Source organism: Mobula hypostoma, chromosome 8 (genome assembly GCF_963921235.1).
Source record: "Mobula hypostoma chromosome 8, sMobHyp1.1, whole genome shotgun sequence".
In the NCBI taxonomy this organism is placed as follows: domain Eukaryota; kingdom Metazoa; phylum Chordata; class Chondrichthyes; order Myliobatiformes; family Myliobatidae; genus Mobula; species Mobula hypostoma.
The window spans coordinates 130,929,850-130,945,799 of NC_086104.1; the positions used below are offsets into that span (position 1 = coordinate 130,929,850).

Here is a 15,950-nt window from a genome sequence, read left to right on the forward strand (position 1 = left end):
CAACCCATCTGTAAAATGACCTGCTGCTGTTGCAGGGATCGTTGTCACTTGCCCCAGCTCCCCACTGCAGCCTTCCCGGTTACTGACAACAGAAACAAGATTAAGGAGAGAATTTTAAAAAAAATCAAACGCGAAGAGCCGAACTCCCGCGTCACCCGCCCGCTTCGGGCGAGCTGTCAATCAGGGGTCCGGCCCGCCCAGATTGTCCTCTCGCGAGAGGAGAGGAGGGGCGGGACGGGGCAGAGCTGTCAATCACCCGGGCCCCGGCAGCTCGCGCTCTCAATCTCCAGTTGCAATTTTCCAACATGGCTTCGACTGGAAAGTGTACCCGGTTCACCGATGAATACCAGATCCACGAGGAGCTCGGCAAGTAAGTGAGCCCCCAGCCTCCTTCCCTCTCCCTGCTGCAGACCTCCGATTGCGCGGGGCTGAGGCAGACCTCCACACCCCCCCCCCCACCGTTAACTCCCCTGTTGCGGAGACGAGACTGCAACCCACAGAACCCCTTTAATGTGTGTTTAAAAAATTTAAAAAATCCATTTTCTTGCGCGACATTGTGTCTAATTTTTGTGCTGTGTGCCTATTCTCTCTATCCAGAGGCGCTTTCTCCACCGTCCGCAGATGTATCAAACTGTCGACAGGGCAGGAATATGCCGCGAAAATGATTAACACGAAAAAACTCCCTGCCAGAGGTTGGTGGCTGAATGTTTTATTGGAGTAAATAATTTCTCCCCCCACCCACCCACCCCGGCCCTGCCAACCCCTGAGCCACACATTGCGGGCACACAGTTTTGTTTTGGGGGAGTCAGTCTGTAGGTACGTGTTGCTGTCAGTCTGCACCCACCCACCGAGTAAGGTGACAGCGACGCTGAAATGTAGCCGTATTTTAACCTGTTAAATTTGGTGATGTTTATAAAATGTGCCCCTTTCCCAGCCCCGCTTGTCATTTTCCTCGCCTGACATGTGCGGGGCTGAGATATGATAACGGTTTATATTATTCCGTGCTTTGCAAAAAGCAGGTGGTGGCAGGGAGGGTGTTGGAAAACGTGAGGGACAAGTCGATGTCAATTCCTTGTATGCAACTTGTTACTGTATCAATTGGACACTCGGGGCTGTAGCTGTTTTGACTGCGGGCTTTGCAGCGTGTTTATTTTCCTTTTCCTTTTCTCCTTATATGGCGATTATGATTTCGATATTAGCTTGCTTTTCGTTAGAATTGCATACACCAGAGGGCCGTAACATCGTAGGAGCGGGGCGAGCGGGAAAATAGAACGATTTTGTTTTTGCACGGGCGTGTTTTTTTTCGCTTGTTGTGTAATTTGACGGAAAGTAGAGTGGTTCTGACTGCAGGAAGAAGCGTTGCGCTGCGGCGGTGTGTGGAAGGCAAGGCACCCCTCGGTAGATGACGGGCACCACTTCTTGTGAATTGCGCGGAGAAGCCCTTTTTAAACCGAGCATGACCCAGCTCATTTCATCCACCCCCCCCCCTCCCTCCCGTCGCTCCCCACCCACTAAATATAATTGTGCAGCTAATTTCAGTGAGCGTTGGATTTCTTGTGCTAACCACGTCTGCGTGACAGTGCAGTCTGCTGTGTGGGGTGACTCCTGAGATTCTCACCGATAAAGAAGGTGGGGAGGGGGGATGAGTGCACTCTGATTAGTTCTAAGCGGGGGGGGGTCCTTGAAGAAGACTTGCTTGTAAATTGAATTGGGGGGGACGTTCCTATTCTTGTCTGGTTTATAAAATAAATAGTTTTTTTTTCCTTGGTTTGTTTGGCTCCAATTCTTTTTGCAATTTCATCCCATATGGAGTGGACACAGGACAGGTGAAGCGAGGTGTTACAGAAGCCTGTAGCGTTTCTGTGGCTGCAGATGCCAGGCGTGTGGGTGTGTGGGGTGGTTGGCACCGCGCAGCCTGCCCATGTTGGAACGCACTGGCAGCTCCCGATCGAGCCTGGCCCTTCGTGAACCGCGGCCTGCGGCGGAGTGTGCGCAGGCGGGTGGGATTCCGGGCTGGGACTCTTCGAGTCCCCTCTACCTGTTGCTTGTTGTTTTCACCGACGCGGATTGACCCGTTTCCTCCCCGACCCACCCGTGCTAACTGTTGCTTGCCTTTAATTTCTGGGGAACGGGGGTGGGGGGAGGAGGAACGCTGGTGTTTGGAGGAGCTTCTCGGAGGTAAGGAGGAGGGGTTTTTAGAGAGGGGTAGTGAAGGGGGTGGGTTTCATGTGGTGGAGAGGTCTGCAGGTGGGTGAGACTAATGAGAGGCGGCTGCAGGCCTGATATCAAAGTCACTTTATTACCAAGTATATGTTACCAGTTACAACCTTGAGATTAGTTACCTTGCGGGCATTCACAGTATATGCACAGAATTAATCAATTAACAAGCAAGCAGTAGACATCCAGAACATTGAGATGGAGAGCCCTTGGAACTGAGTCCATTGGTTGTGGGAACAGTTCAGTGATGTGGCTTTAGATGTACCAGGTCCCAGTGTGGACGCGTGGGGAGGGGCAGGGTCCTTCCCTTTGGGCTCATGGGGGGTGGGGACCCTTGTGTGTGGGTTTTTGAAGAGTGGGAGGACTCTTCGCTCTGGGCACCAGGGCGATGTGTTTGTGTGTGTGTTATCTACAATCTGTGTGCCCTTTCAATGCAGCAGAGCACCAACTGCTTCCCATAGGTGTTTAGGACCATTTTTTAAAAATCAATTGTAAAGAGCAAGGAAGCGAAGTGCTCCATATTTATTTAGAGATATAGCGTTCTTGTAGACAACTTTTTCCCCACGGGTGCATGGATCAAACTGAGCGGGAGTTGTTTATAGGGCCTGAAAACTGCACGGCACTTTAAATGTTTAACAGTTAAGAAAATTCTAGCTGCATGGTAACAAAGGCTATGTGAGCAGGAGCATTTCAGTTACTGTGCGGCCACGTGTCCGAGCAGCTTGTGGGAATGGGCCCTGTCAGTTCAACCAGCCTCTGTCACCTGGTTGCAACATATGACCAATTAGCCTACAGACCCGGACGTCTTTGGAATGTGGGAGGAAACCAGAGCGCCCGGAGGAAACCCGCGCACTCGCAGGGCGAACGTGCAAACTCCTCATAGGCAGTGGCGGGAATTGAACGCGGATCGCTGGCACTGTAGGGCGATGTGCTAGCTCCTATGCTATCGTGCTGTCCCTTTGTGGTTTCCTGTAGCTGTGTGTTAGAGACCGGAAACTCTGCCCGACGCGTGCTCGGTGCATCGGCAGAGACGTTCGGTCTCGCGCCCCCTCCCCCCCGCCCCAAGGGTTTTGCAGGTTGGTGACCCTTGCAAGGCTCAGCTGCTCCTTCAGGAGTGGTTGGTAATTGGCAGATTTCAGGGCCTGCAGAGAGCTCTCGGTTACTGTCAGTTCTCTGCTCATTAGCACGCGGTAGCCTTGCACGCAGCTCCTCCGTCGGCCGGTTGTCATGGTCTGGGCCCAACCAGAGGTGGGGACCCGTGTGAGCCCATCTGTTTGTGTTGTGGATTGGTGTTGGGAGGCGCCGGGCAGAGTACTGTGTGCCAGGTCTGCCAGTACCCAGGCGGGCGCGCAAGGCCCGGGGATTGGATGTGCTGCATCAGAACCGAAGCAGGGATGGGGGGACTCCAGCTCTCTCTGAACAGCAAGGATTAAAAGTGTAGCTGTGCTGGAGCAAGGCTGATAACTGGGAGACCAGAAGTTTAGCATTTTGTGCACAGCGCGACTGGTGGTTAGAGAGGCTTTTTCTGGTGTGCTTTCTCTCCTAAGCAATACACGAGTTGGAGGAATCAAAGTCAGATGCAGTTGGTCTCTTGCCCGAGATGTGTATTCTCAGAAAGGAAACATATATACAGCACAGTCAGGGACGTCGTTGGGCACAGCAGCCAATTGTATTCTGTTCTGGACTGGAGGCCTGTAGTTACAAGAGGTGGTTGGATAGGTTGGGTCGACTCTGAGTGGATAGTGGTGACCTATAGACTTTGCATAGGGCATAAATAGGTCTTTTTCCCAGGGCAGGGGAGTCTAGAACCAGAGGGCACAGGTTTGAGGAGAGATCTGAGGGTTAGGTTTTTAACACGAGGGTGTGAATACCAGGAATGAGATGCCAGAGGTGAAAGCAGGGTACAATCGCAATGGTTAGCTGACATTTTGACAGGAAGGGTGGAGGGACGCAGGCTTCATGCAGACCAATTCTTGCTGTCGTGTGGACGATGGGCATTGCGGTTCATGTGGGTGAGGTGGACTGTAAGGGCCCATTTCTGTGCTGTACGTCTCTGTAATTCTGGTCATTACCCTCAAACAGCAGAACTGAACGACCTGGTTTTGTTAATTTTGTTTGAGGGATGGATATCCGCCGGGAGGTCGTGGATCACCCCTGTTGAGAGCAGAGTCGCCGACCGGCCAGCAGTGAGCACAGCCTCAGCGTCTGCTCAGCTCCCAGGCAGAAAGTGCCCCCTCTTCCAGCGCTGACCCGATGGTCAAAGGAGGGGATTGTGCTTGAAAGGGAATTGTACCACTTGAATGGTCAAGTGGGGCAGAGTTCTGTCAGCGAGCCTTCGTGAGCACAGCCTGCTGAAAGGTCCCCTGTGCTGCATCATTTGAATTGCCTCCTTGACAGTCAGCTTCCCTCCACGTGCGAGAAGATTGTCTCCACCATCAGTACAGTCCACGCCGAGGCTCAGTGTTTGGTGTTGCTCTGAGAAAGCAGAGGCCTTCTGCGTGAGACGACCCAAGCCGCGTTGATCTGCCAGCAGGTGGTGAAGATTGCCCGGTGTTGTTGTTGGTTTTTTTGGATGATGCTCAGACGGATTCTCTCTGAGCCAGCACACTCATCCTGCTCGGAGAAATTTTGAGATTATAGGTGAAAGTGGACGCGGGTCTATTTTGGATTTGTTTCTTTGCTGCTTTGTTGAAGGAAGTGGTCCTGCTCATTCGGGTGAGGCTGAAGGCTATCGGCACCCCACCCTGCTTTCCATCTCCTTTTATCCCCTTGTAGAATAGGGATGGGGGGGGGAAATGGGAAAGAATGGGCTGGTGCCAACCATTTGACTTCAGTGTCTGCCCAACAGTGGTGGAGCGAGGATGTTATCAGATAGGGGGACCAACAGCAAGTAGGTGTAGGCATTTTTTAACAGTAACTATTTTAAGGATAATTTTTTTTTCTGGAAACTTATTAATTACATTAATTGCACTAATGATTTGAATAAATTGAAGCTTTTGAAAGGTGGCAACACAATTACGGTAACTGTCACTGCTGCTAAAGTTATATTTAAAGATCAGTTATCCTACAGGCCCAAGTAATGTGAGAAGGAACAAAGCAGGAGGAATGGAAGTTCGTTTTAAACCATCTCCCCGTTGTCACAAAGATTTAGTGTGGTGGCGTAGTTGTTACACGACTTGGAGGCTGCTTCTCCATTGGAGATAGGATAAGTTAGGGGCGACTTGATGGAGTGTTTACAATCGGCAGAGGTGTTTCTGCTGTGGGGGGGGGGGAGATCTGGAATGAATGTTGCCCATTGTAAGATGGAAATGAGGCGCATTTTTTCCCCTCAAATTTCGAAGTAAATTTATTATCAGAGTACGTATATGTCACTGTATTCATTTTCTTTCAGGCATTAATGGTAGAACAAAGAAATGTAATAGAATCAATGAAAAACTACACACACAGTCCGTCTAGCAGCCAATGTGCAAAGAAGACAAACTGAGCAAAATTAAAAATATTAAATAAATAATTAGGTGAATAAATAATACTGAGAACATGAGTCGTAGAGTCCTTGAAAATCAGTCCATAGTTGAAGTGAGTGAAATTATCCTCGCTGGTACAGGAGCCTGACTATTCCTGAATTTGGTGATGTAGAACAGAAGGCTTCTGTAGCAGAAGAGAGCATGGCCTGGATGATGGGCTCCTCCACGAATGCACAGCTCCTTTTAGATATGCTCAGTGGTGGGGGAGGGCTTTGCCTGTGATGGACTGGGCTGCGTCCACCACCCACCACTTTCAGTAGACCAGGTGGTCATGAACTCTTTTCCTCAACAAAGAGTGGAAGCAAAGTCTGTCGGTTTATTTTTCAGGCAGTGGCAGATGGAATGGTGGAGCTGATTTTAGGGACTGAGTGACCTACTCGTGTACCTACAGTAATTTGCAAGTTTGTATATCTTTTGGATGCCGATCTGAGTACCGAGTTCCGGTGGTCCTGAGTCCTATCCCAAAGGACAGGGGGAAATTCTCCTGCTCTCACTGGGTCATCTGGATTGAGTGGGAATACTGAATGGAGAAGCTCAAGTTCTGGACTAGAGCTGCCCTGTGTATTTATCATAATGGATGGGGAAGTGAGTCAGCTTCCTTCTGGGAGTGAACTGTACCTGCCTCGGGGGATACCTGGGATGAGATAAATCAGTCCCGAGCTGCTGCTTATTCCTTGCCGTGATGCCACAGGTTTGGAGATAGCAAATCGTGCAAGGTTTACTTTTAAGATTTGCATGATTTTATTCTGCGATACAGTGCGGAATGGGCCCTTTCGTCTCTGAGCTGCACCGCCCAGTGGACCCGCCCCAATTTAACCCTAGCTGAACCACGGGGCAGTTTACAGTGACTGATGAACCTACTGACTGGTACCTCTCCGGGCTGCGGGAGGAGACCCGAGGACCCGGAAAAGGCCTGCTCGTTCCACAGGGGATGGGTGGGGGAACCAGAGGACCCGGAAAAGGCCTGCTCGTTCCACGGGGGCGGGGAGGGGGGGATATACAGAAGCCCTATAGATGACATCGGAATTGAACACCGGACACCACCGCCCAAGCTGTGACAGGGTCGAGCTAACTGCCATGCTGCCCTGTTGCTGAAGTGTTCCTGGCAGATTTTGTTAAGTTATTCCCAGTCCCAAAGCACGCTGTTTTGAACACTTCTGGCAGATCTTGTTGTCCTCCAGATTGGTTGAATTCTGCATTCTGAGTTACATTGCCTACCTACACTGCACTTTCTCTGTAGCTGTTACATCTCATTCCTCATCAGTTAATGTTTTATCTTCCTCAATGCACCATGTAATGATCTCATCTGTATGAACAGTGTGCAAGATATGTTTTTTTCACCCTTTCTGGGAACTTGTGACAATAATAAACCAATTCTATTTCTGCAATGGGAAGTACTCTTCAGCTTCATACCCAACTGCAGGCTTTCAGTATCTGATAGAAATGGGTTTAGAACTGATATCTTCAGATAAAATAATAGTTTTGATTCATTTTGCTTCTCGCTCCTCTTCCGTCTGCCTCCTATCTTCAGTATTTATCTTGCGTACAAGCCTAGGTTGATTCACAGTCGGGTTGTTCACTTCCTAACTGACATGGCGTTCATCGTCTATCCTTCAGTATTGTCTGTACTGACCGGAACCATCCGTGATTTGAATTTAAAGCTGTCCTTGAAATCCAATCTCTCTCTCTCCCCCCCCCCCCCCCCCGGATGCCCATCCTTTCTCAGTACCCACCTTCATTCTTTAGTTTGCCTGCCTTTTTGTTGGGTTTGTGGAACAATCTATGTTCCGTGCCTATTCTGGTATCTGTCCCCCACTTTTCCTTCGCTACATCAACGACTGCATTGGCGCTGCTTCCTGCACGCATGCAGAACTCGTTGACTTTATTAACTTTGCCTCCAACTTTCACCCTGCCCTCAAGTTTACCTGGTCCATTTCTGACACCTCCCTCCCCTTTCGAGATCTTTCTGTCTCTGTCTCTGGAGACAGCTTATCCACTAATGTCTACTATAAGCCTACTGACTCTCACAGCTATCTGGACTATTCCTCTTCTCACCCTGTCTCTTGCAAAAACGCCATCCCCTTCTCGCAATTCCTCCGTCTCCGCCGCAGCTGCTCTCAGGATGAGGCTTTTCATTCTAGGACGAGGGAGATGTCTTCCTTTTTTAAAGAAAGGGGGCTTCCCTTCCGCCACTATCAACTCTGCTCTTAAACGTATTTCCCCCATTTCACGTACATCTGCTCTCACTCCATCCTCCCGCCACCCCACTAGGAATAGGGTTCCCCTGGTCCTCACCTACCACCCCACCAGCCTCCAGGTCCAACATACTATTCTCCGTAACTTCCGCCACCTCCAACGGGATCCCACCACTAAGCACTTCTTTCCCTCCCTGCCTCTCTCTGCATTCCGCAGGGATCGCTCCCTACACAACTCCCTTGTCCATTTGTCCCCCCCCCCATCCCTCCCCACTGATCTCCCTCCTGGCACTTATCCGTGTAAGCGGAACAAGTGCTACACATGCCCTTACACTTCCTCCCTTACCACCATTCAGGGCCCCAAACAGTCCTTCCAGGTGGGGCATCACTTCACCTGTGAGTCGACTGGGGTGATATACTGTGTCCGGTGCTCCCGATGTGGCCTTTTATATATTCGCGAGACCCGACACAGACTGGGAGATCATTTTGCTGAACACCTACGCTCTGTCTGCCAGAGAAAGCAGGATCTCCCAGTGGCCACACATTTTAATTCCACATCCCATTCCCATTCTGACATGTCTATCCACGGCCTCCTCTACTGTAAAGATGAAGCCACACTCAGGTTGGAGGAACAACACCTTATATTCCGTCTGGGTAGCCTCCAACCTGATGGCATGAACATCGACTTCTCTAACTTCCGCTAGGCCCCACCTCCCCTTCGTACCCCATCTGTTACTCATTTTTATGCACACATTCTTTCTCTCACTCTCCTTTTTCTCCCTCTGTCCGTCTGAATATACCTCTTGCCCATCCTCTGGGTCCCCCCTCCTCCTTGTCTTTCTTCCCGGACCTCCTGTCCCATGATCCTCTCGTATCCCCTTTTGCCTATCACCTGTCCAGCTCTTGGCTCCATCCTCCCCCTCCTGTCTTCTCCTATCATTTTGGATCTCCCCCTCCCCCTCCAACTTTCAAATCCCTTACTCACTCTTCCTTCAGTTAGTCCTGACGAAGGGTCTCGGCCTGAAACATCGACTGCACCTCTTCCTACAGATGCTGCTTGGCCTGCTGCGTTCACCAGCAACTTTGATGTGTGTTGCTTGAATTTCCAGCATCTGCAGAATTCCTGTTGTTTTCATTCTTTAGTTATTTTGTTTAAGGTTCAAAGTAAATTTATTATTGCAGTACCTATATGTCACCATGTATATCCCTGAGATTCATTTTTTTTGCGGGCATTCGCGGTAGCATAGTGGTTAGCGTGATGCTGTTATGGCTCTTGGCAATTTGGAGTTCAGAGTTCAATTCCGGCACTGTTGTGAAAGGAGTTTCTATGCATCCTCCCTGTGGGATTGTGTGGATTTTCTCCCAGAATCCAAAGATGTCCTGGGTAGGATAATTGGAAGTTGTAAATTTGCCTTCTCTGTGCTGTATCACCAAAATAAAATAGCTACAAAGAAGTACAATAAAATCAGTGAAAAACCCCATCCAACAAGATCAGTGTGCAAAAGATGACCAACTGTGCAAATACAAAAAAACAAACAGGATGATGATAATAAAAACTAAGCAATAAATATCGAAAACATGAGATGAAGAGTACTTGAAAGTGAAGTCCATAGGTTGCGGGAACAGTTCGGTGATGGGACAAGTGAAGAGTTCACCTATGTTGGTTACTGATCGGGTCACATCTCCCAGCACTGGGTGCAACACTTTGGGGAGAATGTCAAGGTCCCAGACAGCTGTGGAGGAGGTGCACTAAAGTGGCTGCAGGGATGAGGGAGTCTGGCTCCAGCATCAGACAGGAGAAACTCTGGCTGTTTTCTTTGGTGTGAAGGAAGTTGAGAGACTCAGGAGCAGAAGGGGTTTGGAGAGGGGAGGGGTATCTACTTCCATTAGTGGGCTCCAAGACCAGGGAACATTGATTTTTTAAAAAGCAGGCAGTGAAGGAGGTATATGAGGGAAGAGGTTTTACTGGGAGAGTAATTGGCTGAAAGCTGGTGGGATCATGATCCTAACAGAATTGGGTAGGTCCTTGAGAGAGGATGATTTGCTCGGGGCAGTAAGACTGCCAGCATTGGTTTGATGGGGTAAATGGACTGTGTCACAGCACAGCTTTGTGGGCCGAAGGGCCTGCATTGCTGTAGGTTTCCCAATTCTGGAAGATCCTTCCAGCTCTGCTTCCTCCAGCATCCCCCAACTATCATTTACCATGCCTGCGGCTGCTTTCCTCCTCTGACCTGGGATTCCTGCCCACAGCTTCCTGGAGACTCTCTTCCCCCTTCCTCTTTAGGATGGCCTTTTTCACCCACCTCGGTTTGTGCTCAGTTTTAATACTCTTGTGCAGCTCCTTATGGCGAAAAGCAAGTTGTTGTCGTTTGTACGGCCGCGTGATGCTGGGTTTGTGTGGGCACCACTACACCTTGAATGTGTCAGCGTCCTGTTTTTATGTGTATTTGCCGAGGTGACCAGCCGGGGAGGTTGAATCATCTTCACCCTGGACTGCATTGTAACCGTGTACAGTTTGAAACTCCTGGGGGTGCATATCTCGTGGTTCCAGAACACATCTTACACAGGCAGGAAAGCTCACCAAAACTGCTACTTCTGACGAGAGCTGGACTATGCACATCTCTGCTCACGACCTACAGATGTGCAGTAAAGAACATCCGAACACTGCACGGTTTGCAAACTGCACTGCGGCAGACAGGAAGCCTCTACAATCGGTAGTCAAAACTGCCCAACGCATCCTCACCACCAGCCTACCCCTTATCAAGAACATACAGTATTTACAGAAAGGTGCAGGAAAAAGGGCCAGTAACATTGTAAAGGATCCCACCCTCCCTGCTCATGGGCTGTTTGTCCCACTCCCATCAGGGAGGAGACTACGTAGCATCCACAGCAGGACCACCAGACTCAAAAACAGTTACTGTCCCCAAGCAGTAAGGCTGATCAACACCTCCACCCACTAACCCACCCCTCCACACCCCCAAACACCACTGCTTTATCATTTCCTGTCAGTCACCCAATGTACTGTGCCTAGTGTCACTTTATTGGCACACAATCGATCTATTTAATTATTGTTGTGTTTTTATTTTCTGCTGCATCAAATCCAGAGTAACAGTTATTTCGTCCTCCTGTACACTTGTGTAGTGTAAATGTCATTAAGCAATCTTGAATCTTAATTGGGTGCGAAAGTGACATGTGGAATTAACCCCAGGAAGGAGCCATTGGGCTCAGCTAGGCCATGGTACAGATTGACTCTGTGACGCAGTCTTCACCAAAAGCTGGACTGCTTTGAATATTGAAAGGTCTAGATCAGGGGTTCTGGACCTGGGGGGTCCACATGCCCCTTGCTTAATGGTACTAGTCCATGGCATAAACAAAGTTGGGACCCCCTGCTCCAGATAGAGTGAACATGGAGAATCTGCAGATGCTGGAAATCCAAGCAACACACACACAAAATGCTGGAGGAACCAGGCAGCATCTGTGGGTGGGGGGGAGAGAGGGAAGTACAGTCGATGTTTTGGGCTGAGACACTTCGGCAGTGAGGGTAAAGATTAGCTTTATTTGTCATATATACATTGAAACATACAGTGAAAGGCATCGTATGCATCAAATCAAGTCATCGAGTAGGGTGTGGCGACGCTAACATGGTGTGTGTACAACTCTCTAACCCCTCGCCACGTGTCTTGTACCATACAGTCACGGGGAGAACACACGAACTCCTTACACACAGTGAGGGTGGGGTGGAATCGAAGTGTGATCGTGGTGCTGTAAAAGTATGTGCTAACCACTGTGTTACTACACCGCCCCATCATGTTTCCATTAGTGCGAGAATCTAGAACCCTCTAGAGGGCACAGCGTCAGAAAAGAAGTTTAACCCTCCAGAACAGGGACAAAGGGGAATTTCTTGCGCCAGAGAGTGCTGAGTCTTTGGAATTCATTGCCTCAGGCGGTTGTGGAGGCCAAATCATCGGGTATATTTAAATCAGAGGTTGATAGTCTCCTTAATTAATAAAAGGTTCCCAGGAAGAATGGGGTTGTGAGGGGAAATAAATGATTGACTGTAGAGTGGAGTCGATGGGCTGAATGGCCTAATTGTGCTGCTATGTTTTATGGTCTTATGGTGTTCAGGCCATGTACATCACAGCCACCTACAGCTCCAGGCTGATAACATCTCCTGCCACATTCCAGAGGCATGAATGCACAAATATCTAACTCCAAAACTTTCAAAGATGGGGACCTGATATGCTATAAATAGACTGTTCAATAAAACAACTCCCTGAGTAGCAATCTGGTCCAAAGCAGGGAAGTCATTAACTTTCTGAGGATGTATATCAAAACTCGGGAGGCCGGTGGTTTGAAGGTTGACTGAAAGGCTTCAATTAGAAGAGTTATCTGTGTGAAATTATACCTTGTGGAATTAGAATTGGTTTATTATTGTCACATGTGCATGACGAGCTTGTCTTGCATACTGCTCGTGCAGATAAAATCGTTGCTCAATCCATTGAGCTAGAACAAGATAAACCAGCAACAATGCAGAATGAAGCGTCACAGCTGCAGGGAAAGAACTAAGGGGAGCGGTCTACCTCGTTATAATTTTTAATTTCAGAAAGATCATAACGAGGTAGATTGTGAGGTCAGGAGTCTGTATTTGGGACTAGGGAACCATTTAGTGGTGAGGCAAAATCTTAATTTAAAAACAATCTTCCCTTAAAGGTAATTGGAGTGAAATGTGCGTGCCATAAAACAACAGATGGAGGACAGGAGAAATGGGAGTGCAGGCTGCTGTAATCGCTTCACTTGAGTTTAGTGCTGTTCACGAGTACGATGAGGTACAGTGACAATGAAAAGAACTTACCGCATCACAGGCAGGTCGGTACTGTCAACACACAGTATAAAATTAAACAAGTTATACATGAAATTGTATCATCTAGTGAACGAAGGGGGGGGGTGGAAAAAAAAGACTGCAGATGCAGGACTGGACACAATCAGAGACCAGAGATCTCAATGAAGATAGTCCATAATGTCCCATGGTTGAAGTGGGGTCGAGGTTACGCAGGTCGGTTGTAGGGAAGAAGCTCTTCCTGAACATGGTGGTGTGGACCCTCACTGACAGGGGCCGTGAGAAGATGGCGGAGATACTTGCCGGACGCCGTCTTCCCGTAGATTCTGTCAAAAGCACCACTGCTCCTGGAGTATCTAGAACTTCTGAACCTGAATGAAGCTTTGAACGCTGGACAAGACGGTGCACGCAGTGGATGAACGCCTTGCATTTATTTTGCAGCCTGAATGGTGTTTGGGACGTGCCGAGAGTGACCAGGCCGATGCAGTACTGGTTAAAGCATAGCCAGTGAGATGGCCAGTTTAGCCCAGGGGTGACCGTGTATTAATGATGCAGTCATTATGGTTTGATGTTGGTAGAGGTGCGAACAACAGACGTAAGAAAGCATCGCACTCTGTTCTGAAGTAGGACTGGGGGATGGGCTCCCGAGAGGGGAAGGTGGCCCTATAAGCATGATATCTTTAATGGATGGTGCCCTGACATGATGCAGTGCTCCCTCAAGTGCTGGCTGAGTCTAGGCCAGTGTTTAAATGCACAGTGTGCCGATGCAGAGGAGAGGGTGATTGTCGGAGTTAAAGCTGGTGGCAAGGCCTGGGAACGCTGTGCTGAGGTGGGACTTCCATTCTCACTCACAGTCACAGCGTAACAGAGCACAGAAATGGGCCCGTCAGCTCAACTCATCCATGGTGCTCACCCAGGTTCGTCCCACTTGTCTGTGTTTGGCCTGTAAACCCCTGCTATCCATGCACTTACCCAAAGTGCACTTCTCCTGTTGGCTCGTTCCACATGCCCACTCCCTGTGTGTGAAGAAGTTTCCCTCAGGTCCCTTTTTAAATCCTTTACCTCTCGCCTTAAACTGATGCCCTCAAGTTCTTATTTCCCCTTCTCTGGGGGAGGGGGGAAGACTGTGTGTGTTTAACTTTTCATGATTTTGTGCCCCTTTATAAGGTCATCCTTTGATCTCCTTAACTTGCCCCTCAAATCCTCATAAATCTTTCTTATACCCTTCCCAGCTTGATGATGTCATTCCTATAACAGGGAGACCAAAACTGTACATGATACTCCAGTACTCCAATGTCTTGTTCAACTGCAACACAAGTCAGGCCTTTCTGTGGACAGAATCATGTAGATGAGTCAACAGCTCAGTATGGGTTTTTTTTAATGGTTAATTATTCAGTGGTGTCATTTAGCTATCAGAACAGAAATAAGCATGATCTTTTTGTGGCAGATCCGCTGTTCAATCAAGACATAACTGATATTTTGCCGCAGCACCACTGTCCTCTGCTAATTTATACTTAAAGACGAAAGATGTGGAGAGAGTGAGCAATTTCAAGTTCCTGGGTCCCTCAATATCTGAGGACCTAACCTGGTCCAGTTGTAAAGGAGGCATGATCGCTGCTTTATTTCATGATCAGTTTGAGGAGATTTGTTTTGTCACCAAAAACACTGGCAAATTTCCCCAGGTGCACGGTGAAGAGCATTCTGACTGGCTGCATCACCGTCTGGTATGGGGAGGGGATGCTGCACAGGAATGAAGAAAAGTAGTCAGCTCCATCAAGCAGACTCGACTCGGTGGGATATCTTCAAGGAGTGGTGACTCAAAAAGGCGGCGTCCATCTTTAAGGATTCCCATCTCCCCTCTCCTCACTGTTATCATCAGAAAGGAGGTACAGAAGCTTGAAGACACACACTCAGCTTCTTCCCCTCTGCCATCCGATTTCTGAATGGGCATTGAACCCATGAACACTGCTTCACTACTTTTTAAATTTTTTTTTCCACTACTTAATTAATCATTATATATCTCTGTAATTCCTTTTGTTTGTCTATTATTAGGTAATGCATTGTACTGCTGTGGCTGCAAAGTTAACAAATTTTTTGACATATGCCGGTGATACTAAATCTGATTCTGAAAAAGTGTTAACATCTGCCGTGAATGTACAACACCATGGAGTCCCAGCACCCTGTGTGGGGAATTCTACAGATTCACCATTATCTGAATGAAGACATTTCTTCTCATCCGTCTTTACTGACTGTCCCTGGGGAAAACCTCATCCCGGCACTTCCCTTGCCAAGTATGTGAAAAGAGACTTTGTACATTTCAATGAGGTCACCTTTCAGCCTTCTGAACTTGAGACTCCTGTGCCCTGTAATCTCTCTTCTGTGGCTATAGCTGCTGCCCTGGGATCAGTCCTGCTGTGGCAACGATCTGCTTCTTAGATTAGATTACATTCAACTTTATTGTCATTGTGCTGAGTACAGATACAAAATCAATGAAATGCAGTTAGCATCTGACCAGAAATGCAAAGAATAGTGTTATTTACAAAATAATGGTGAATAAAAAGTGCTACAGCACACAAATATAATAGTACTGAGACAGTACAATACGGATGCAATACTGCTTAGTGCTGTGATGTGAGGTTCTGCAGTGTCACAGCCTCAGGGAAGAAGCTGTTCCTGTGCCTGCTGGTGCGGGAGCGGAGGCTCCTGTAGTGCCTACCGGATGGGAGGAGAGTAAGAAGTCCATGGTTAGGGTGAGATGCATCCTTGATAATGCTTTTCACCCTGCCCAGGCAGCGTTTATGGTAGATGTTCTCAATGGTGGGTAATTGGATGCTGATAATTCACTGGGCAGTTTTCACCACCTGCTGGAGTGCTTTACGGTCTGATACGGGACAATTGCCATACCACACTGAGACACAGTTGGTGAGTATGCTCTCAATGGTACAGCGGTAAAAATCCGTCAGTATCCTGGGACAGAGGTGAGCTTTCTTGATGCTCCGCAGGAAATAAAGGCGCTGTTGTGCCTTTTTGATCAGGATGGAGGAGTTCAGGGACCAGGTGAGATCTCGGAAATGTGGACACCGAGGAACTTGAAGCTTGATACACTCTCCACTACAGCTCCGTTGATGTAGATGGGGACGTGAGTGTGGCTCCTAGTATGCCTGAAGTCCACAATGA

General features: G+C 48.5%; 1 protein-coding gene across 50 annotated transcripts in view; it reads left to right on the top strand.

Annotated features, from left to right (window-relative positions):
• The first annotated feature begins 213 nt into the window (after positions 1–213).
• The window catches only part of LOC134350964 (calcium/calmodulin-dependent protein kinase type II subunit beta), a 331,172-nt gene continuing 315,435 nt past the window's right edge, over positions 214–15,950 (top strand). For all 50 annotated transcript variants that reach the window (XM_063056859.1, XM_063056841.1, XM_063056869.1 and 47 more), the window contains exons 1-2: positions 214–370; positions 598–692. In XM_063056859.1, coding sequence (XP_062912929.1) covers positions 306–370; positions 598–692 — 160 coding nt within the window. In that variant the 5' untranslated portion in view covers positions 214–305. The remainder of the gene's footprint in view (positions 371–597; positions 693–15,950) is intronic.